The sequence below is a fragment of the Tachypleus tridentatus genome, chromosome 2, assembly GCF_004210375.1.
Source record: "Tachypleus tridentatus isolate NWPU-2018 chromosome 2, ASM421037v1, whole genome shotgun sequence".
NCBI lineage: Eukaryota > Metazoa > Arthropoda > Merostomata > Xiphosura > Limulidae > Tachypleus > Tachypleus tridentatus.
The window spans coordinates 81,556,015-81,581,483 of NC_134826.1; the positions used below are offsets into that span (position 1 = coordinate 81,556,015).

General features: G+C 31.3%; 1 protein-coding gene across 1 annotated transcript; it reads left to right on the plus strand.

Annotated features, from left to right (window-relative positions):
* The first annotated feature begins 488 nt into the window (after nt 1-488).
* LOC143244350 (protein FAM234B-like) lies at nt 489-19,060 on the plus strand. Its single transcript, XM_076488850.1, has 11 exons — nt 489-546; nt 4,646-4,994; nt 8,036-8,299; nt 8,672-8,938; nt 10,649-10,730; nt 11,099-11,254; nt 11,745-11,826; nt 13,973-14,131; nt 15,437-15,575; nt 15,995-16,036; nt 17,582-19,060. Exons 1-11 carry the CDS (start codon nt 544-546, stop codon nt 17,755-17,757), a joined length of 1,719 nt encoding a protein of 572 aa, XP_076344965.1. The 5' UTR covers nt 489-543; the 3' UTR covers nt 17,758-19,060.
* The last annotated feature ends 6,409 nt before the right edge of the window (nt 19,061-25,469 follow it).

Below are 25,469 nucleotides of genomic sequence, written 5' to 3' on the forward strand. Positions count from 1 at the left end.
TTTTGGGGGGAAATTTTTTTAGAAATTTCAGCTAAGGCTTGTTTTGTTTGTTTTGGAATTTCGCACAAAGCTACTCGAGGGCTATCTGTGCTAGCCGTCCCTAATTTAGCAGTGTAAGACTAGAGGGAAGGCAGCTAGTCATCATCACCCACCGCCAACTCTTGGGCTGCTCTTTTACCAACGAATAGTGGGATTGACCGTAACTTTATAACGCCCCCACGGCTGGGAGGGCGAGCATGTTTGGCGCGACGCGGGCGCGAACCCGTTCAGCTAAGGCAATAAAACTGATATATCTATTGTTGATTTTTACGCTCGAGAAACTTCTATAAATTTAGTGAATGTACAAGAATTCTTCAATACACATTTAACAGTATAAATTACACGCATTTATGGCTATTGAAATAAATATAAATTAGTAAATCCGTTATATCAATAATAACAGTAAAATTAAATTTCTAAAATTTATGGTGTTCATTTTTAATTTTCCTTCTTACACCTTGTGTGAGCCAAATTAATTTTTTGCTTGTAGCTACCCTCTCCATCATGGTAAAAACAAATATATATGTTGCACAATATTAGTCGCTTTCGTCTTGTTTATTCGTCTAAAATTTTGAAGTCCGGTTTGGTGTAATTTGCTGATTATTTAATAGTTGACAGAGTGACAGGTATTTATAGCAAGACACTCAGTAGTTAAGCAATGACTAATAGTAATATGTGTACACAATATGACTAGAGTTAAAAATTGCAGACATTGAACAAAGTTACTTTTTCAGTGAACTTTGTACTTATTTCTAGTAATTTTACTTATTTTGACTTTTATACGTATAAATAATTGTCAGCAAAATTGAAATTTGCCTTGTATCTTGTAAGGTTTTTTAAATGAGGCCCTTGAGCTAGATTTAACACTAAAATTTAAATATAACAGCATATTTCAATATTTTATGCAATTTAGGACTAAGCATCTTTAAGTTCAACGTTACATCTTAAACTTAAGACTAGAAATTGTGGTCTTTCTTATTTTTGATATAATATGAAAAACAGCTAATAAATTAATCGTGTGGTTTCAATAGTAGTACAGCAGATATAGTTTTAATTGTATGTGGTATATACTGAAATACTGCCTAAATATTTGTAATTCATTGCATAGGCCGCTTTGTTTTGAGCATCGTTTGGAGTGTGCTTTTCATTCATGGGGTCTTTGCTTTAGGACGGACATTTTGTTGTTGACAAAGGTTAAAAGGGAGGTTACTTGGCTGGAAAAGTATTACATTAGGACAGGTTAAGACCTCTGAACTTGATTTTTCTCGAGAAAAAGAAGAGTTGGAATCTGTGTTGGGTGTTTAAGGTTTTTAAAACATCTTTTTGAATGCATCAGCTGTTTTGTACTTAATGGTGAGAATTGTATACAAATATAAATATATAACAGGGTAAAAGTTGTCTTGAGATGACACAGTATTATTTTTCTCACATGAAATGGATGCTGTAAATTTAAGGAAAACTTTGATAAATATTCTAAAATGATATGAGCTGGCTTCAAATATTTTGTTTCTATTTAATAATTTTTAGTTTAATGTATGGGGACAATCTCAGTGGACCACTAGGCCCATCTTTTTGATATTATGATGCACATAATGAATTGTCAGAAATTATGGTAACTGCGTAGAAGTTATTAAAAGAATGTAAAGAATACTTTCTTGGTTAGAAATAATTTATTCTTATGGAATTGCTAGATTATATGGTTAATAATAGTATAATGATTATACTATTCTTAAACCTGAAATATCTTTTCCACATTTGATTATTATTCTGAGGCTTATCACACAATAAGTTATTTATTTAACTACAGTTTTTATGACTTCCATATTGTATTCCATTTTCATGTCCATAAATTTAATATGTAATTTGACAATGCAGTTGTAAGATGTCATACAAAATACTTACCAAAATTATTAAATGGTAAATTTCAAATTTTATGTTTATCTTCAACTTATGGGAAACAAGGGAGAATTTGTACCTGTTTAAAGAATATAACATGTTGAACCCATTTTTTATTTTACAGAAGAATTTGTTAAGGGCATATTTTTTAAATACCAAAAAGTTATAGCCATATATTGTAGGATATATTAATCCAGTTGTTTTCAAATTATTGAAAACATTTTATCATAAGCTACAGGCTTATCATATGCTTCTGATAGACAAGAAATATTTGAAACTTTGTTAAAACAAGAATTAATTAGAACCATTTACTCATCTTTTTGTCACTGAATGTAAATTAGTTATTTGAAATGTTTCCAGGTTTTTCTTCTGGTGGGACAATGGTAAGTCTGAGGGCTTGCAACACTAAAATCTGGGGTTTGATTCCCTAAGGCAGACACAGCAAATATCCCAATGTGGCTTGTCCAGAAACACACAAATTTAACTCTTAAACAATGTACTCTTTCTAACTACACTTAAGTTCCAGGTTGTTAAATATTATCAAAACAGTTTGTTGTGTTCACATGACTTCCAATTTTTATAATGATACATAGCAAGTTTGTATATTCTACACCTGTGAAAATCACATTTAGGTTTCAGTAACTGAAACCTTTAAAGAAATTAATGCAGAAAATGCTTCTCACAGAAATAAAATGATTGGTTTTCTTGTATTAAATCCACCAGTTACAAAACTTGTTTCTGGACAAGGTTGGCTAAAATCTCTTGGATGAATAAAAACCTTCCCCCTTAAAACTTTTTGTTTGAAATCTGTACTTAAGTCATATCAGAAACTTTAGCATTCAGCCTATGGTATTGCACAAAATACTTTTAAAAAAATTTGGTACATATTATAAATATAGATGAAATCATTCATTGTTTACAAAAGAACTAAACACATATTTATGGAACTTTTTTGCCAGTACTTGGTATAGTGTTGGAAATGTAGTTATTTCTGAGGTTTATTTAGAAAAATGTCTCAAGCCATCTGTTGTTTAGCTTGATTTTGAGAAGAATATTAATCATGCACACCTTTCAACAGATTGGTATGTATAATATGTTTCTGTGTTACCACCAGTTGGAATGTTTGAAAAAGGAAATGTGTGTGTGTGTATGTTTACTATGAAAACTTGCCAGAATGTTCAACACCTAGTTAGAAGATCTGTATGTTTGGCCAATAAATATATTTTATGAAAAGCAATGGACTATTTGGTTTTCAAGGTTTTATTTGACACACCCTTAGGAATTGTAAAAATTCAAGGTCACCCATTTCTCGTAACAGAATTATTTATTCCTCTCCTAACTCCTGTAAACTAGATCCCACCGCTACAAGTCAATCATTTTTTGACAAAAATAAAATTGTTTTAAATGGACTATACTTTCTTTTCCAAATCTTAAATTTATGTCCAATCAACCTGTTATTTCCAGGGCATAGCACAACTTTTAAAGAGCAGGAATGTTGTGGGTAGCAGCACCAACTGATGATGACTGCCATTTAAGTGTTAATCAATCCTCGAAATAAATGTAAACAAATCTGTAAGCTAATCTTTTATTCTTCTCAAGAGAAAAATATGTTATACATAATTTCCTTTCTTAGAATTATCCTACTAGCCCTCTTCTAAGTCCTTCCTAATACAAAGTCAATATTCATTCTTAGGTACTAATTATACACAGTATTCAAAGTGAGGCCTAACTAGTGAGTTTCAAAAATGGTGATTACTTGTGAGTGTGTGTGTGTATGTTTACTTCTCTGTAAACATACACACACACACCTAGAATTCTGTAAGCTTTATTTCCAGTAATGACTTGAATGACTTAATAACTGTTATGTCGAGGTTCTTTTCTTCAGTCCTACTATTGAGTTGGCTCCCATCTATATAAATGTGTAATCCAAATCATGGCAACCCGAACACATTGTCTTGCACTTAATAATTAAAGGCCACTGGCCAAATAATTGTTCAGTTTACCAGTTAATCCAAATAATTTTTGTAGTATCTCACCCATAGTATAGTTACAAATATCTAAAAGTATAATGTAATAAGAAACCATTAATATAAGTATGAAACAGCAAAGGCCAAAACACTGACCTATAAGGAATGTCACTATTGAAAAGGGTTCAGTTTGGTTATAAACTTTGTTTTTTATATATCCCATCCAACCACAGTATCATCCTGTGAAACTAGTTTTTTCAACTGTCAACTGGTGTGATTTCCTTAAATAATCTTCAGTGTGATGCCTTATCTAGGTAACCTAAAAACCTATATATGAAAGTACACGCTTTTATTTTTCTTTGAGTTCCGGAATAATGTGCGAAGAGATGTTTAAAAACTATTCTATTAATTTCACAAAGTCTTTGAAACTTAACATAATTGAAAGTAATTTTGAGCAAATATCTTATATAACATTTAAATATAATGTAGAAAATATTGGAGTTAAAGAAAGCAACACTATCACATGTAAATATTAAACACATTTTCTTAAAATACTATTCTTCAAAAAAAGGTGATTGAGTCGCACCCTGTGTAAATGTTGCCAATACCTTTGCATTACGTTTCTCATCAAAACTTTCAAGATATCCCAGCATATGTAAATTTTCTAAGAGAATTGTTTAAAATATTTAACAATTGTTTCTAGTTAGGTAAATCAAGATACTTCTAAATTATTTACATTTCAGGTGAATATGAAACCAAAAGAGACTTTGGATTATGTGCCAGTTCCTCAGTTACAAAGTGACGAAGATGAAAGGGAACAGTGGAAGTCAAGCAGCGTTAAGCACAATGGATCCACTGATATTTCTGAAAAAAGCTTCGTGAATGAAAAACTTAAAGATGGAGATGATGTAGTAGTGGATCCAGGACCAATGTCTCCATTACGGAAGCTGTGTTTTGTACTTTCTATCTTACTGTGTGTTTTTTTCGTCGTTGCATTTGCCTGGTTGATCCCTTGCAAACTATCTCTGTATGTTGGAAAAGAAAAGCCATTATTGGTCAAATGGGTGTTAGCCATCAGTGTTGATAATATGGGTAATATATCTATTTGTTATGCTTGATAATATTGTCAACAGAACATATCGTGATGTATGGTAGTTCTCTTTCCAAATGGAAGAACATCTACTTTATAGAGCAAGTTTAACCTGGTTGTACTGTGAATTGAAAAATCAGAATCAGAGTGATGATAGATACTGAAAGGGATTCATTATTACAGGATTGTAAGGATAGAGAGCTCTTTGTTACCATAATTACTGTTTAACATAATAGTTTGATATTTCAAGTGTTTTTTCTGGAAAACTGAAGAACATATATCATCTCTCTTCACCATTTATTGTAGTAGATGATATAGAATGAAAAAAATGCCTTCAGAAAGAAACTCTGCAATATTGTATAAAGAGAGATCAACATATATTTAATATAATAGGTGTAAAGAATGTTTGGTAAGAAATACTCTTGTATATATATTTATTTATATATAAAACAAGTTATTTTCATAATTTGTTTGTTTATCTAAAAATACATTTTCTTGTCTTAGCTGCACCAAATTTGCTTATTGTTACATATATTGCAGCTTATTTCCTCAATGAGCCTAGTGGTTGTGTCAGACTTTTTCTTTTATTTTGATTACATATTCCTTTATATCCCAACTGTTCCTTCCCTCCCAAAACATCAGCTGCCTACAAAGATGATTTTACCTGCATCCCTATTTTCTTACCTTTTATATTCCATGGTTACTCCTGCTTTTATCCCGATTGTTTCTTGTGTCCAGTCCATGCTTTTCAGTGTTATGTGTCACACTCAGCATTTTTCTGTGGTTCTTGCTTCCATTTGTTGATCAATTGGAATCTATCCATTTCTCGTGATATTTCTCCTATCACCTTTACCAGTTGGATTTGTTGGGTTATCTGTATTATGTATTCCTTCTGAATCTTGCTGATTATTCTATGTATTTTCCCGTCACATCCATCACCTCACTATGTCCTTGGCTGCTTGTTTCAGTTTCCTTTGAAGGAGATTATTCAGGCTGGCATACTGACCACTCCCAACATTTTTGTGTCATACATCTTCCTCCATCTGGCAGTTTCCTGCTCAACTGCACATTGTCTTTTCCCTTAGCCATCATTCACTATATGTCAGTACAATTCTAAGTGGGTAAGTTATGTTTTTTTTATTTCTTCATACTTTTTCAGGAGCCTGGTATAGTTGTTCATGTATACTGATATCCAAAATATGTACCACAATATTTGTCAGGTCTTATTATGCTGGGTTTAGAGATGGAGTGTTCTGCATGACTGCTTCTAGGTTTTTCCTAACTGTATATTGTACCATAAGTATGTTCATATAATACTGTACACTTGTGGACTGACATGGGTAAAGCAGAAAGAGATTGCTGCCAATCTCTTAACATTCCTTTGGAATGGTCTGCTTTTCCAAATAGGTTTTTGTGGTCACCCATTACACTTTCTGTGGTGATGCTTTTCTTTGGACTCTCCAATATTTTTCTTTCCTCTCTTCTACCATTGTAGTACAGGAATCTTTACCACATACCATCTCCTAGCTGTTGGGATGGTAGATCATACAGAAATTCTCTTGAGTGTGCAAATTCTTCCTGTTTAGTAGATTCAACTATCTTCCTGCTGTGGTCTGTTTGTTTTTTTACTACAGATGCTACCAGTTTGGACTGGACTTTTCTATCCATTTTGCACTTCAACCCTTTGGCTGGGAATCCTCTCTCCAACTGCTGCTTGGATGTCAATTCCTAGGGAACTGGTTTTGGATGGATCTGGACCAGCCAATACAAGTCTTTACATATAAATTGGCAGGGAACATACATCTACTGCAGACTGGATGTTACATCTCCAATGCTGATTGGTTTTTGACTGGAATTAGCCCTCTACATTGCCCTACAGTTTTTGCTGATGTTGTCTGAATGTACATTCTTAGGGTTTATTGCTGCAAGTTGTGCTATATTTATGGACATGATGGGTTAGGTTCTCGGAATGGAGGCTTCTCTCACCTTCTGGTTCTTAGACCTGGGGTGAACGGTACAGGATCCTCCTCTTACCACGAGTTGATTGAATTCTTCCTGGTACCACTGGACTGGAGTTGACCATCCTCTAACAGTTCAACATACCCTAGCCACTCTGCACACATCCCTCTTCCTCCAAAATTTGCAGTTATTACCTTGTTTTTCCTTTGATTGAAACATTACACCTGCTGGCTCTATATGTGAGTGAAGAGTATACCTGGTTCAGATGTGATGTGGTCTCCCATAAATGTGATTCCTCTCCGTAGAGATGGCACACTCTATGGGTGCTCTTCAGATGCTTTTGAAGGGTATTCTTCTGGGTAATTTTATACTGGTCTTTCCACCTGGATGTACATTGCTCAGTATGGATTCAATCTGTAACTGTGAGAGGAGGTAACTGTATCAGAAGTTGATATTTTTTTACACCAAAAAATATATTTCTGATAGGTACTTTCTCATATTTTCCATCTGCCCTTCCCCCTTCTGTCATTGTTTTTTTTGTGCCTAACCTCAAAGTGAAGATTGAGTTCAACTGCATAGAGGGAGTCACCTGTGATAGGTTTTTGTTATGCTTCTATTGGTAGAGGACTGTCACGTGCTAACTTGCATGCTTAAGTGCAGTCGAACCACATAATATACACATGGAATTAGGTGATAGTTTCAAAGCTAGTGGCAGATAAAACCTTTTTGCACTAAAGGTCAGCCAAATTAACTACTTATTAGAAATGTAATTTCAGTGAAGGAAAACATTAACTAACTGGTTGAGGACTTTAAAATACAGACATTTTGAACACATAAAAAGAAAAGTGATGTAGAAATTGAAGAAGCAGGTACAGTTATTTTTGTGAGAATAAAGTTTCTCATCCCTATAGATGTACTTTAGTGCTATTTTATCAAGACTTGGACATGCTGCACTTTGAATATACATTTAACTGGTAACTTTGTAATCATAGCTGTTTATGCTGTAAGATAATTATTCATAAGTTTATTAATATAATGAAATTGATCACAAATTCCATCTTCTTTCTTATATTTAATTTTTCAGTATTATCAACCAGCTTAGAAAGTGTCCCAGGCATAACAGATGCTCATCCAGTTGTATTTGGAATAAAAAGCATTACAAATGAAAGTATAAATTCTCCAGCTCTTGTGAGCATCGAAGCTTCTGTTGGACATGTAATGTGGCATGTAGAGCTTCCGTCACAAGCTACTTCTGTCAGCTGCCATGAGATTGACATTAATGGTGACAAGGTGCTAGACTGTATGGTACTTGGTAATGGATTCTTAATGCTAATTAATGGAACTGATGGTAAGTATGGGGGGAGATGTTTTGTTTTAATTGAGTCTTAAGTGTATTACAGTCCTTTCTTTAAAAATAAAAAAGTTAAATATTAAGATCATTTTGATACCATTCAGTGATTCTGACTAGATAATGTTTAGGTAATGATAGTTTTTAAAACTATTATCCAATGTGTATTTAGATTTTTGTTTGAAATTACCAATTTAAGTTCTTAAACTCAAAACCTCAAAAAGTTTTCTAACTGAAAAATATGTAACTTACTTCTTGCTTTTCTCAGTATTACTGATTTTTGTTATTAGGTAGTGAAGCTATTCTTGAACTGTATTCATGCTTTTTTATGTTGTCTGGAAAGCTTTACTTTAGCAACTCTTATCACTACAGGTTACATATTTTGGAAGCTGCTGTCTGATGCCTTTTCCAATCCTGTAGTTGTTGCTGATTGTGATGAAGATTCTGTTGTTGACATTGCTGTATTTTCCTCATCTCCAAATGTATCTATCTTAGTATTATCTGGGTCATCGGGAAAGACCATTTCATCTCGTCCTGTACATCAGTGTAATACATTACCAAAGGTTGCTGTTACTCGCAAAATGGGAGCTAAAGATTTGTTGGATATAATTTTTTCTTGTGTTGATGAGCAAAAAAGTGGTGAGAACTTTGTTTATTGAAACCGCTACATGCTATAAGTTAATATTATGAATTGACACTTCATTAGGAAGTGACGCATTCTGGTAAAAGATATATAGATGTTGATTTGTCTAAATGGTAATTTTCAAACATTTCCAGTCATTAGGTGCTTCATGTTTGACCTATCAGGGACTGTTACTGTTACAATAAGCAAGTGACAAATTTAAGACTTAATATTTCTTCCATTTTAGAAGAGAAGATGAAGAAATACAGATGTTTTCTTATTAATCTAAATTTATTTGTTCTTATATAGCAGTTGTGATGATTGTGTTTGAACTAAGACAGAAATGCAAAGCAAACTTCAGCTTCTATTTTCTTTGTATGTGGGCAACAGCTTTATTTTGTTAAGGTTTGTAAATTTTGCTATACAGCAGTCTGAAGTGGCAGTAATATTTGTGAGGTATTGGTATGTAAAGCTATGTAGTTATTATTTAAGTTACATCACATTTTGAAATAAGTATGATAGTATGATTACTTTCTAACAGCTCAGTGTAGGATATCTGTTTGTGGAATAAAATTTCCCATCAATATTATTTATGCCTGTTCTCCCGTCATGACAAAGGTGAATGTTGAACTCTGTCTGCATGTTAAGCACTTCAAATAAGAGACAGGTGAATGCTTGGATAGGTGCCATGGTTTACAATATACATAAGATATACAAACATTGAGGTACTTGTATTATTAATTGATATATGAAATGCCAAAAGATTTTAATTCTGTTAACACAAGGTTACATTTGTGTAATGTATACACACTTAAATGTTGAGCATCCGAAGTACCAATAATTGTGGTGAGTTTGAAGAAAAATGTTGCTCTGAAAAGAATATTTGTCTCTGGAAGAATGTGAAACTTAAAATTAGTTATAGTTGTAGAAGTATCAAGATATCTGAAATATTAAGATACGTTTTGGTGTTAAGAGATGTAATCACTATTGTAGAAGTGTCAAGATATCTGAAATATTAAGATATGTTTTGGTGTTAAGAGATCTAATCACTATTGTAGAAGTGTCAAGATATCTGAAATATTAAGATATGTTTTGGTGTTAAGAGATCTAATCACTATTGTAGAAGTGTCAAGATATCTGAAATATTAAGATATGTTTTGGTGTTAAGAGATGTAATCACTATTGTAGAAGTGTCAAGATATCTGAAATATTAAGATATGTTTTGGTGTTAAGAGATGTAATCACTATTGTAGAAGTGTCAAGATATCTGAAATATTAAGATATGTTTTTGTGTTAAGAGATGTAATCACTATTGTAGAAGTGTCAAGATATCTGAAATGTTAAGATACGTTTTGGTGTTAAGAGATGTAATCACTATTGTAGAAGTGTCAAGATATCTGAAATGTTAAGATACGTTTTGGTGTTAAGAGATGTAATCACTATTGTAGAAGTGTCAAGATATCTGAAATGTTAAGATACGTTTTGGTGTTAAGAGATGTAATCACTATTGTAGAAGTGTCAAGATATCTGAAATGTTAAGATACGTTTTGGTGTTAAGAGATGTAATCACTATTGTAGAAGTGTCAAGATATCTGAAATATTAAGATACATTTTGGTGTTAAGAGGTTAAGATACATTTTGGTGTTAAGAGGTAAAATCACTATTGTAACACTGAAGGAAGTTTAAAATAATTATGCTTGAATTTTGATGATGTTTCCTTCTCGTAGAACATCTATGGTCCATTTCTGTTGAGGATTTGTGTCAGTCCAAAACATTGAAAACAAAAATAAATCTTATTCAGGTTTCAGGGTAGGTACAATAATAATCACAGTTGTTTTTTAAACTCTGGTGTTGTGTTAACATCTTTACACCACTTTGATGGTGTAATATTTACTGAATGTTATATATGCGTGTGTTTTAAGAATACATTAAGATTATGGTGTATCTTTAAATAGCAGTTTAAAGATATGTCCACTCTTCAGTCATAAAAGATAAATTTATTTTAACCTATGATTAATAAGTTGAGTTATGCAATAGTTGTTTTTGCAATATGTATTTTTTCTCACTTTTATATGCAAGTAGGCAAAGGTATAAATATATATATATATTTAGTTATTATTCTATGCATATATCCTGTGCAGTGTTGTCTCAAACCAGTGATTATTTGCATATTACAGGATTGACCAAATTGCAGACTTTCGTTTGTTAACTGTTCCTGTAGGAGAAAGTAGAGACAATATGATTGTTTGGAATGAAACAAATATTGTCCTCCTTCAAAACCAGAATTATTCTGTTAAGTGGACCTTCTCTGTCAGTCCAAGTACAATAATCAGGTAGGTTTGTGTGTTTTTTAACTCTGAAATTACTGATATAATTTGTGTTGACTCCTGGATTTCTCAACACATTTTTCTAAACTTCTAAGGTATCAAATTTTTCACGAGACAAAGGCTTTGTTGGCTTTATCTGTTAGTATCATGTGAGTTGTACAAGTAAGTGTTAAAAAATCATTAATATTTCTATCAGTTTTTTGCTCATTACTTTAAACTGAGTGTTGTAACAAACAAAACCTAAAATTACTTAACATAATCTAATACATATGAACTTCCAAGTGTAGTGAGTGATATTTAAACAAGTTGGTAAGTATATGTGATAAACTAACCAAACATCAAGGTAGAGTTTTTTGTTTATGGGAAAGTAAGTTCTGAAGTTTCATTTATATGAATGGTAACGTTTTTACATTACAAAACTATGGTCAAAGTTTTTTACTGTTACAGAAAAAGACCTTTGCATGTTATAGCAGTTCATTTATGTTTATGTTTTTAGGACAGTGACAGTGGGCAATTTTTATGGCATAAACACCACAGATGTTGCTGTTAGTATAACAGAAAATGGAGAACCTTCTCAGGTAAGGTATCAAATTAATGTGGTATTTTGTGTTAATTACTAAATTTAGTTGATACATGATAAAAGTAGCAGGGTTTTCTGTACAAGGGTGACGTTAAGAGACAGTATAGTGTAGATTTTCCAACAATTTGTATTTTTTGTGTGTTGTTACAATTTAAATATTCATTGAACAGTATGACATAAAAAAATGGCATGGCTGAAAGTTTTCAACTGAAATACTTTGCTGAATTTATGACAAGCATGTTTTAGTGGATTGTGTTTAGAAACTGATGATCAACATAGTACTGTTTTGATTTAAAAAGTTATTTTTAAATTAAAATGTGATTGTGTGTATATTTTTTCATTATAGGGATCAGTACTCCTAAAGGTACAGTAAGTCCTTTATATAAAATCAAATTAGAAATTCAGTTAATTGTCATATTTAGTCGTATATGCATTTATTAAAATCCTTACGAGCAAGAAATTAAAGGTGTTGCTTACCCTTGTGAACATGAACACAATGGGAACATACTGTCTTGTAGAATTCAGTTTCCTACACTTACCTAACCTAAATTCAATATTCTCTATGACAAGAAATCCACTCTTAAAATAGAAATGCATCTCAGAATGGCTGGTATGGGTGTTAGCACTTTAACCTGGTCATCTTCAGGTTAAAATGCTAATACCCAAACCAGCCATTCTGAGATACATTTTTAGATTCAATATTATTTATACTACAATCTTAACAGGTTTTAGTTCATGTTTTCACATCTAATGTTTCTTAACATAAGTTCTTTGAACTTTCAGGTAAGTTAAATTAAAAATCTCCATAATATGGATTAACACTTGATTAATTTGTCTTTGTTACAGTTTAGTTATAGCTGACTTTTGTACAAAGTTTTGGTTTATATTAAAATTCTCTAAATAATCTGTTTTATCATAGTTACAAGTATATGAAAGCATTTTTACTTTATTATTATTGTTACATTACTTCATTATGCCAAGTAAGATTGTGCATTATCACTTTTGTAAAATAACTGAAAATATTAATCATGTGAGACAGTGACGCAACTGATCATAATTGACTGAAATAAACAAACACTTTTTAGACAAACCTGTGTGAACATGCTAGTTGACTAACACAGTAACAAACAACATTCACAAAAAAGAATGCACTAAATATCTGACAGTTTTCATTGACTATAATTAATATTCTTGTGGTATTATTTTCAACGTGACTAAACCCATGATTAAAATTAAAACTGCAACATAAATTAACACTGACAGAGATAAAAGAAGGTAATAGGTTGACATGTGCATTTAAAATGGGTAATCTAAAGTAGATTGAGATACATCGATGTAACAGGTGTTAAACAGACCAAAGTGTCCAGTATGAATTCACAATATATGCTAACTTCTACCATAGCTATTAAGCTATCAGTACCAAACTTGACATGGTGACTCAGGATGATTCTGGAGATATCCCTATCCATATGGAGTAGCTCTATACCATGGATAGCTGAAATGTGCTTACAAAGTCATTTTGGTCTGATGGGGGGAGGTCTAGGAGGGGTTTTTAAGAGTTGCTGAATCCAAATCTTGCAACAGATTTTGTGTCACGTCTGTTTGTACCCCTCAATTTGCATGCTAATGAGACCAAACTTGTCATACATGCTCTGATAGTAGATTTAGCATTTCAACATAGCTTTGGAGGACCACCCTGACATATTTTTCCCAGATGGGTTCATTTTTGTAACTTATCTGTATCAGCACCTCCACTATCTTTAGTTTACCATTATGCAGAAATTAGAGTATCATTTCTAAAGTTAACATTTTTCCTTACCAGAAAATTTATTTAGAATAAATGCTCACCTTCCACCCTTTCTCCAGTATATTTAATTTCATTCATCAAGTTTGAGCCTGTGTTCGTGTGTTAGTTCTCTTGGAGGACATTCAGCTTTCCTCTTTGCCAATAATTATAGTCTAATGGTGGTTATTTTATAGGTTTGTGTGGTAGGAACCCTTTGACAAACACAGAGTGTCAGATATTTGTTCAAAGTTTGTGACAAGCACATGCATTTATGTGGCAGTAGAAAGAGGTAGATGTCTGTCTTAATATGTTTTCAGGTTAGGAAAATTCTAATTGTTTTCATTTTTTGTCTTCCTAGATTCTTGTTCTAGATGCATTTATAGGTGCTGTGCAGTGGAACCAAACCTATGAAAATGGAACAGTCACATTACTCATGAACATTCCTAAGTTGTTTTCTACTCAAGATGGATTGTTACTGAAGTCTGTTGGTCAGCTGAAACTCCCACAAAGTTCTGAGGTGTAGTGTGATGACTTTATCACTTTGATATTGTGCTCATGCATTAGCTTTATCGAACTCAAACATTAAATCATGACTTGTGTAGTGAAATACATAAAATACCAGTTCCAACAGACTACCCTGACCTTCTGAAGTATAGTTGTGCAAGTGTGTGTAATGTGTTTTGACACATAAAAAAGGGTTAACAACACTTTATGAGAACAGTCTTCTCATACTAATGCAAAGGTACACATGGGCCTGGCATGGCCAGGTAGGTTAAGGCATTTGACTCGTAATCTGTGGGTCAGGATTCGAATTCCTATAGCACCAAACATGCTCACCCTTTTAGCTGCAGGGGTGGGGGGCATTATAATATTACGGTCAATCCCACTATTCATTGGTAAAAGTTTAGCCCAAGATTTGGCAGTGGGTGGTGATGACTAGTTGCCTTCCCTCTAGTCTTACACTGCAAAATTAGGGGTGGCTAGTGCAGATAGCCCTTTCGTAGCTTTATGCAAAAATTAAAAAAACAAACTTATTTGATAAATTAATATGTTGCTTTGAGCGTACTCTCGATAATTTAACAATGCAGTGCCACCAGGGGAGAAGATATATCAATAATTCATATCGTAAGATAGCCAAATAATGTGAAGTGAAAGGATAGAATATTTTAAAAAAGAAAATATTCAATGTTTTGAGACAGCAGCTGACCTTAAAACAGACCAACATAACAAATTGCCTGCATTCATAAAGTGATAACTACCGTTATAAAAAATAACACATCATTTGAAAAATTACTTGCCTGTTAACTTCCTCAGTGCAAAATCCATTGAGCATTAATTTCTTTGATGTACTTAAACATGGTTTAAGAAGAATATATGGAGAGATTGTCAAGATGTGTAGTCATACCCATTCTTTGTAAAAGCTTGTTACAATAATAGGCACTTGTGCATAATTTTAGTTATTGGGTTAAGCACGAATAATGGTTGGTGAAGTGGCAGAAAATCTAGAAACATTATTGCTCTGACGTTAAACTACTTAAAACCTACAGTCTTCTAAGGTATGTTATGTAACTAAAATCCATTTCTTATCTGTCTGCTTTAATTTTTAAAACTGTAATTTCTTAACCAAATAAAAACCTTGAGTTTTGAAAGTGTACATACCTTGCAATTTAATTCTCACATACAGCCTTTGACAAATTTGTTTCAGCCTGTAAAATATTAAAATATAGCTTTAGTAACTTGTCTAATCTCATTTATGTGAAAATAACTTTGTGATTTAAAGTAGGTAATGGTGCTTAAAGAATGGATTTTTTATTTCTACTAGGTTAAAACAGTTGAGATAAAATATTTTGAAAGAACAACACAGTTTGAGGAATTCTTGGAACAGTATGGCATAGTAGAATGTACAAATTCCAATATGGTCAGCATTGTGGCTAGCGAAATTACCTCTCGCTCTTGTTCAGGTGGGTGTTTCGTTATCAAGGACTTAAAATGTGCTTCCAGAAGAAAAACTTGGTTATCAAAAATGGAGATAGAATAGATTTAGGTTTTGTTGTAGAAGACAGGAAATCCAAACCAGAGTATCCACTCTGTGTGTAATGATATCAAAGTTGGTTGAGCTTAAAAGTCATCAGTAGAGCTTATACTTAAAAAATACAGTAACTAAACTTACTGGAACACGACTAAAGGTAAATGTCGAAATTTTTTTCTCCTGTAACATACCAAGCATTTTTAAATATTATAAATTCTTAATAGAGATTTTAATTTTTTTATTGGGTATCTTGTAGTTTAATACACTTTAAGATTGAAAAAAAAATTTAATTTTAATTTGTTCCTTTTTGTGTAACTTGAATATCAGTATTTTGTAATGTGTCTCCTACAGGTTCAGAATGTAGTCCAGACATTTTCAGTTCCCTTAATACAGGTATGTTTATTTATTTTTTGCTGTTAAGATTTATTTTTAAAGAGGTTTAAAATTATAGTTGCTGAAATAGGGTGATTTTTTTTACCAGTAAAACCCATCTTTATTGGTCACAAGTATGTGTAGTTTTTTTGTCATGGAATTATGTATTTATTATTTATTGTATAGTGTAAAGTTTATATTAGTTTATATTACCATATATGGATACCCTGCAGGGATAATTATTGCACTAATACTATGTATTTACTGATTTGCTATGAAGTAATATAGCTAAGGTAGAACTATCATGTTTCAATAGCTAGATGTAGTGATAGTTCTCTAACAGCATGTGATTTTAGTTTTATAAATAGTAGCTAATAAAGATCATGATTTTATTTGTTTTCATAGAAATGTTTTGTAATAAACTCTAGTTTGCAGTAGTCAATGTTAAGAATAAAAGTTTTGTAATGTTTAGTTTCTCCTGTGAAGCAAAGAGGGAAGTTTATTTTAATATAATTTAGTTTTGCATGTATGCAGTTAAAGAACCAACTCAACATTACACTGTAGTGCAAACTTAATTCAAACTGAAGTGATAAAGAGAATGTTTTATGTTTTAATGTTAATATTACATTTGAAATAATGTACTTAATTCAGTTTATTTTATTTAACAATACTTAGGGCAGTTAGACTTATTCTTAAATATTAGGCCCTTCACTTTGCAAAAACAGGTTTAAAAATGTATTATACAAAAAACGAAAATTTCAGATTGTTTTGGCACAGTATGAATTATCATTCAATGCAATTCTTTGAGTCACTTTGTTTGAAAGTTAAACTTGTGTTACATTATAGATGATTTATTTAGCCTTATTATAATTTTCATGCTTTAAAGTTTTAAATAGCATATGGTCTACATACGTGGTAGTTAAAGTACTATGATTTGTTTGTTTGTTCTTACTTCAACACCTGTATTTAACATAAAACTAAACAAACACATTAAAATAATCGTATCAGATTCTCTAAAACTGATAACTTGTAACACTCCATAGTTTGATAAATTCACCAATATTTGAAAAAATAAGTTATAATTTCCTGAAAATAACATCATTGCATCAAAACAACTCTCATTGTATTCCCCCACTAAGTTGATTTCTTGCATTACATTTGAGTTTTCATGAAAATTTAAATGCTGGTGAACAATAAACACATATTACTGACTTTTAAACATGTTTTATTGACAGAGTTGATACAAATTTCATTTTTTTCTTCTCAAAATAACTTGTTATGGTGGTTCATATTTTTCTTGTTTTATAATTACCAGAAAAATTATCTGAATTTTTTTTTCTACTATTATTTTGATGAAGTGTATACATACCACACAAGAATACTTGTCCTTTTTGAAAAGTGGATTTCATTGTAATGGAACTGTATGTTTGCAGAGTATCAACTGATAGGATTACTTGGCTCATAAATCATATTTTTGCATATGTAATACAAAGTCAAGTTAGCAGATTGTATAACTTTTAATCTCTCCATAACTTCTCAAAACTCTTGTGTTCTTTACTTGTTTAGTTGCAGTTGTGCATGTGAGTGATGATAGGACGCCAAGTCTCGTAGTGGCTAGTACCTCCATAGTAAATAATAATGGAACCATAGATGAGCCTCCCCAGCAGAAAATGCAGCTACGTTTGGTGGATCTCTCGACTGATTTACACTCAATCCATTGTAAAACTCCATGTGACTGCTAAACACCAATGTTTGTAGTTTAATCCAGTCTAATTGATGTGTTAATTTCTTTGTGTGTTTATATATATATAATATTCAGGTAGAAAAAAGAGAAATGATACAAGTAATATTTGTATTTTTTTTTTTATATTTGACACTTTGTATTACAATCAACAACATACTAATACTCAAGAATATGTTATTGGTTTGTTACACATCATGCTAAAGTTGTATATGCTAACAGGTTAATGTAAAGGACAACTAGCTTTTATTTTATTCTTTGTTATACAGTATTTTTTTTGAAACTATATTATATATATCTGTTTATATTATATTGCTGTTTTCACTTGGTATAATCCTTTGATTTAAAAAAAATGTTAAATACTGAGATGTTAGTGTGGATAACAAGTTTATATGTTTATTTTGATTTAAAATTTTATACAGGTATAAAATTGTTTTTTTAGGAACTATTCTGGTTGAGAGAACAAGAGTTTTCTGTCATTATTATTTAAAAGAGAAATGAGTATGAGAGCCCTGTCTCACCGAGAGTTTAGGTGGACAGATACATCTTGTTTCTGGAGCTAAACTTTAAGCACTGTAGAACTATTTTTCTTTGGTTTGATATTAAAGCAACAATATCTTTTTTTTTTCATGTTAAATTCATATGAATACTTTCTATAGTTCCCATACAAATGAATACAAGAAATAGGAAGACATAGTTTATTAGAAACAAAGTCTGTAGGATTATATTTAAATGTTATTAGTTTTATAAACCATGCAGTTACTTTGTAAAAATTAGCTTTCTCCAGCTGCATATTTAACTGATGAAAATTAGCCTCCAATGTAATTTCCCAGCAGTGCATGCACATATACATATATTGTTCAATCCAATTTGTTCCTGTTTCTTGGAAAGACTAGTTCTTCAGAAATTCAAATTTGTATATTTTTTATTTCACCATGGTAAATCAGAAAATACTGTGAATATTTTCTTTATATGGAAAGAATTTGAACGTGGTGAAATAAGAGTGAAAATATCATGACAGCATTGATGTTAAATGTGAATATTATAAGTGTATGTGTATTAGTTAGAAGAAAAGTGTTAGAGTAAACACATTAAAACATTTCAACTTTTTAGGTGTTTAACCTTCTATTGATAGTTTATGTATGAAGTTTAAATGAAAATGTCTATCAAAATATTTCACTTGTTGTTATTGTTAGATATTTTAATTTTTTTTTATTGTAAACAGTTTCACAATTTGAGACTTCTTGTAGGCAATCATTTTGGAGCTGGATTATTAGAAATAATAAGTTCAAAGTTGTTTAACATTTCTTGTCAGCTTGAGTTTTATAAACTTGTAGCATATGTAGCCTCTTCTGATTGTTAAGTAATTTTTGTTTTTATTGATTATGACACATTTTTGCTGTTTATTGTAATCAAGTGGAAAGAAATTATTACAACTTCTGATCAGGGTTAGTTATGTACTTAAAGTGAAACTAAACTTCAACCTGGCCATCAGTATACCTAATCGTATATGTACATTTCTTATGTTTGTACTTATAAAGATAAGAATACTTGTTCTTTATCGGTTAGATACCTCCAGTGTCAACAGTATTTTCAACTGTAATCCCAATAGCAAGTCATTACCTTCTGCCAGCTTAGAAGCTTTAGGTTAGTCCTAAATACATATGTTAATCTATCAGTGTCAAACAATAAAATAGGCTTCATAATAAAAGTGATAATAAATAAAAAAGGTAATGGAATTTGATATACTAGCGTGTATAACCAGTACTATTAATGAAAGTAACAGTAACTAAACAATATAGTATACTACTATACATAAGAAAGATTAGAAACATTAGCTCTGTTGAAATTCTCATGTAATTATTTCAATTTTGTGTTTATTAATAGCTCATTTTATGATGTTATAAATATCACTTAGATTTTTAGTAGTGGTTGGTGTAAGTGTTGACAGCTTTTAATAGTATGTTATTCATAATAACATAATAATATGTTATTCATAATAATATGAAGCACCATTTCTAGTCATTTGTTTTAAAAAATATGTTTGTAGCATTTTCAAAAATATTCTTGCTGTTGAATTTTTGTGTGTTAAAGCAACTAAAACCTTTATACTGTATATTTTTAGAGAGATGTTACACCCTGTCCCGTGGGTCCTAATTACTTCAGACGACAGAAGTCGAATAGTTACTTATTTCTTATTATGAGACACATTATCAACATAAATAGTCTACCCTTTCTTTGTTGTCAGTTTATTGTCACCACTCACATTATCTTGAATAACTGCAGTGACTGTATGTGTTTTTACAAATACCAAAAGCAAGATAGTTTAAAAAATAATTTCAAATAGTTATTATTAAGAATTAAGTTTGATTTAAAAAATATTAAATAACAATTGTTGTCAAATGATTTGTTATTTAGTGTCTCAGCAACTATTATAGTCATATTTATGCCATGCTGAAGAGTCATAGTGTTGGACAAAAGACCATATCAGCACTAAATATGGCAGATATAATGTGGATGACATATTATACACTTTCACTCAAAATGTGCTGTTAGTAATGACTAATTTGGTCTTCTTTACATTGATGCTGTGATAACTTAAGCCTCTCTGGAATCAACAAGACTAGATTATTGTTTTTGCCAGTTTTTCTGAATAATGAGTTGGTTCAAGAAAATAATATATGGTGTTAAAATAAATAACCATGATGTATAAAATTACACTTCAACTTAATCCAGTTCCTAGCTTGTTGTCAAGCAGTTTGATGTTATGAATAGCATTCCAACGCTTATGTCGGACACCAGCCAGACTGATGGGCTATAGTGTCAGGAAGAAAGATTCATTAGCACTAGGTGTGGCAGATATATTGTGTTTGACATATTACTATAAACCTCTTACATTTACTCAGAAGTTATTAATAAATACATGATTATAGTATGTTCTCTTGACACTGGGGTTCGTTGTTTTTCTCCATTAAAATTGGGTGTAGTAGCCTGCCGTGTAATTACTATTGTTGAAGTATGCATGGTTTGCTAACAAGATGAACAATACTCTGCTATAAGTTTTGATGTTTGACATAATGTATTTTTTTACTGTTGAAATTATTACAGTGGAGATATTTTTAAATAAATATTTAGATTAGGCACTGTAACTTAGTTACTGTAATTTTTTAAATAAATGTCAAATATTCCAATGAAAAAGGTGCATTTAGTTTGTGCACTGTATATTATACACTGCTCTATGACAAAAAATACTGCTTTGTGTAAGGAAAAATAGCCACTGTTCTAAATCCAATATTTACTTTCAATTTTAAAGGCATTTTACAAAATCAACAGCAATCTATAGTTTTACAAGTAAAAATATGACAGTTGGTAATTTTATTTAAGGACTGCTGAAAACACTTGAGTGTAACATTATGGACTGATACAACAAATGTTACTTTTGAATGTCAGAGGAAACTTCAGTTGTTTTCTTTTCAACTTTTAAGACTAAGAAAATATTCAAAGTCATGGGATGCATTTACTTTGTTTTTCAGATATTTTTAATAAGTGTCTAGAGATTGAATGTTTTTATTTTTGTAACTTAAAGCAAGATAATTACCGTGTCCCAAACAAGTAATCCACATGTTAGGAAGAAGTGTGTTGATGAATCTTGGCACAGTAAACCACAATTTAACATTTTTTGTGATCAGTGAGTGACCAAGTTTGTGAAGGGTTTAGTTTGTACTGTAAGTGTAACAGTATAAGGGGTTCTAGTGTCACAAGTTGATTTAGGCAGCATTTGTGCTATTGTTTAAGTAAATAGTTAGATGTACAAGTAACTAATGTTTAACTTTTTCACTGCTATTTGCATATTATATAACATTTGTTTTATCCTTGAAATTTGTAGTATTAATTGCACATCAGTTTGGAATTTTGTATCACCAAGGAGAAAAGTATTCTATTTCAGTATTCACCACTTTTAAATATAACTAATACAGTATATTTTTTAAAATCAAAAATAAATTTCTTTCTAGGAGAGTTACCTCTAAGTTGACAGTGCAGCATTACCAATAAGCATTTCTCTTTATTGGTTGTATGATCTTCATGCTGGAAAGAAATCTTTAAATTATAATCACTGACAACTAAGTGACTAATTTTTATACTTTGATCAAATTTTTGGATTGTACAGTTTATCTTGATATAAACATTTCTATTCAACAAGTAGAAATCTGCACTCTAGATTTGGACATGACAACTGTTAATTGCTTGTAGACATATATATATCAACTTACTAAAATGATTGAATAGTTTCAGATCCTCAGAACTCTGACACTTGCCTATGTAGAAAAGTAGGTATTCGGAACAGAAAATTTATTACTTGTTCTTATATCAGTCATTCTAATTAAGTATTTCAAGGTGTTAAAAAAAAAGTTAAAACTGTGTGCTTCACAAAGAACTGATTTTATTAATGATATTTTTTAAAATGTAAATAAGGCAAAAGCTTTAAATGGAAGAGTTTTTAATGGGCAACGTATTTCACTAAGTAACTATTGGAAAAACTCGTTTATTTGAGATTACAGTTTCTAGGAGTTTTTGGTTTGTGTTTTGCCTCCTATTTTCTATCACAATTGCACTCCTTGTCATGTATTTTTGACAGATATAGAGGTCTAATGCTATTTCGGGCATTTATTTTATCAGTATTTAATCTATGTGGTTTCAGTTTCATTGTTGTTTTGTCATTTTCAAGAGTTTAATCCAGTTTCAAAACTTTTTTTTTGAATACCACTTAACCGTGATATATTATTAGCACAAACAGGTTGTTCGGTAAACCCATATTTCGTATTCAGAATCTCTATACAAACGAAATATTTCTTAGACAGTTATACCCTCATTTAGAATCCCTAAATTGAGTGTTTGTAACAATTTCGTTTCTTACAGGCATATTGGGAAATATGATTTTAATTAACTCTTGATCAGTTTCTTGGTTTGTATTCTTGTAAAGTAACTTTTGATCAGTTTCTTGGTTTGTATTCTTGTAAAGTAACTTTTGATCAGTTTCTTGGTTTGTATTCTTGTAAAGTAACTTTTGATCAGTTTCTTGGTTTGTATTCTTGTAAAGTAACTTTTGATCAGTTTCTTGGTTTGTATTCTTGTAAAGTAACTTTTGATCAGTTTCTTGGTTTGTATTCTTGTAAAGTAACTTTTGATCAGTTTCTTGGTTTGTATTCTTGTAAAGTAACTTTTGATCAGTTTCTTGGTTTGTATTCTTGTAAAGTAACTTTTGATCAGTTTCTTGGTTTGTATTCTTGTAAAGTAACTTTTGATCAGTTTCTTGGTTTGTATTCTTGTAAAGTAACTTTTGATCAGTTTCTTGGTTTGTATTCTTGTAAAGTAACTTTTGATCAGTTTCTTGGTTTGTATTCTTGTAAAGTAACTTTTGATCAGTTTCTTGGTTTGTATTCTTGTAAAGTAACTTTTGATCAGTTTCTTGGTTTGTATTCTTGTAAAGTAACTTTTGATCAGTTTCTTGGTTTGTATTCTTGTAAAGTAACTCTTGATCAGTTTCTTGGTTTGTATTCTTGTAAAGTAACTTTTGATCAGTTTCTTGGTTTGTATTCTTGTAAAGTAACTTTTGATCAGTTTCTTGGTTTGTATTCTTGTAAAGTAACTTTTGATCAGTTTCTTGGTTTGTATTCTTGTAAAGTAACTTTTGATCAGTTTCTTGGTTTGTATTCTTGTAAAGTAACTTTTGATCAGTTTCTTGGTTTGTATTCTTGTAAAGTAACTTTTGATCAGTTTCTTGGTTTGTATTCTTGTAAAGTAACTCTTGATCAGTTTCTTGGTTTGTATTCTTGTAAAGTAACTTTTGATCAGTTTCTTGGTTTGTATTCTTGTAAAGTAACTTTTGATCAGTTTCTTGGTTTGTATTCTTGTAAAGTAACTTTTGATCAGTTTCTTGGTTTGTATTCTTGTAAAGTAACTTTTGATCAGTTTCTTGGTTTGTATTCTTGTAAAGTAACTTTTGATCAGTTTCTTGGTTTGTATTCTTGTAAAGTAACTTTTGATCAGTTTCTTGGTTTGTATTCTTGTAAAGTAACTTTTGATCAGTTTCTTGGTTTGTATTCTTGTAAAGTAACTTTTGATCAGTTTCTTGGTTTGTATTCTTGTAAAGTAACTCTTGATCAGTTTCTTGGTTTGTATTCTTGTAAAGTAACTTTTGATCAGTTTCTTGGTTTGTATTCTTGTAAAGTAACTTTTGATCAGTTTCTTGGTTTGTATTCTTGTAAAGTAACTTTTGATCAGTTTCTTGGTTTGTATTCTTGTAAAGTAACTTTTGATCAGTTTCTTGGTTTGTATTCTTGTAAAGTAACTTTTGATCAGTTTCTTGGTTTGTATTCTTGTAAAGTAACTTTTGATCAGTTTCTTGGTTTGTATTCTTGTAAAGTAACTTTTGATCAGTTTCTTGGTTTGTATTCTTGTAAAGTAACTTTTGATCAGTTTCTTGGTTTGTATTCTTGTAAAGTAACTCTTGATCAGTTTCTTGGTTTGTATTCTTGTAAAGTAACTCTTGATCAGTTTCTTGGTTTGTATTCTTGTAAAGTAACTCTTGATCAGTTTCTTGGTTTGTATTCTTGTAAAGTAACTCTTGATCAGTTTCTTGGTTTGTATTCTTGTAAAGTAACTCTTGATCAGTTTCTTGGTTTGTATTCTTGTAAAGTAACTCTTGATCAGTTTCTTGGTTTGTATTCTTGTAAAGTAACTTTTGATCAGTTTCTTGGTTTGTATTCTTGTAAAGTAACTTTTGATCAGTTTCTTGGTTTGTATTCTTGTAAAGTAACTTTTGATCAGTTTCTTGGTTTGTATTCTTGTAAAGTAACTTTTGATCAGTTTCTTGGTTTGTATTCTTGTAAAGTAACTTTTGATCAGTTTCTTGGTTTGTATTCTTGTAAAGTACTTTCGATGCATTTTTTTCTTGGAGATTTAGGATTACATACTTGTTATTATTAACTATTAAATGAGTGGTGGATTATTATCATTAAATCTCAGATTTTTTTTTAAATATAGTTAAACTTCTGTAACTGTATTGTAAAGAAAAATAAACTTTTCTTTTCTGGAAGACACACCCTTTTATAGAGTAAATAAGCGTTTTTCAGGATAACGTAAATTGCGGTTAAGAACAGTATTTCTTCAGGTTGTGCACACCTTTCTTCTCCATACTTCGTACACACCCCAAAAAAGGAAGAGACGCGGTCACGCCTCACAGTTTGAGAGCCATTAACTTTATATATTAAAAAAAGTAAAAATATTAGTATTAATTATTATTACTAAAAACAAATGGACTGAGTGTCAAAATAATTAATTGAATTACCTAACATACAGGGTCTAGTCTACTCAAATATTAGTGAGTTTTGAAAAAGTTGTTGGTCATTGGTTTCGAGAATATAAGGATTATACACTTAGTAATGAACATAAATAGTACCAGATGAGCGAGAAACGGCAGAGAGGAGTTTTTGATCAGTTTAGGAGGAGAGTCACCGAGAAAGTCAGACGTGCCATATGCTATTCAGAACGAAACGTTCATCCTCGCCAGTCAGGCCGTTAGTGCCGCCGGTAATCGTCGACGGCTTACCGCCGAACCTCACGCCGTACCAAGTCGCCACGTTGATCGCCCGAGCCAAGCCTGGGCCAATCATCGAACCGTCCAGGACCCGTATTTTACGCCGGGGAGGAATC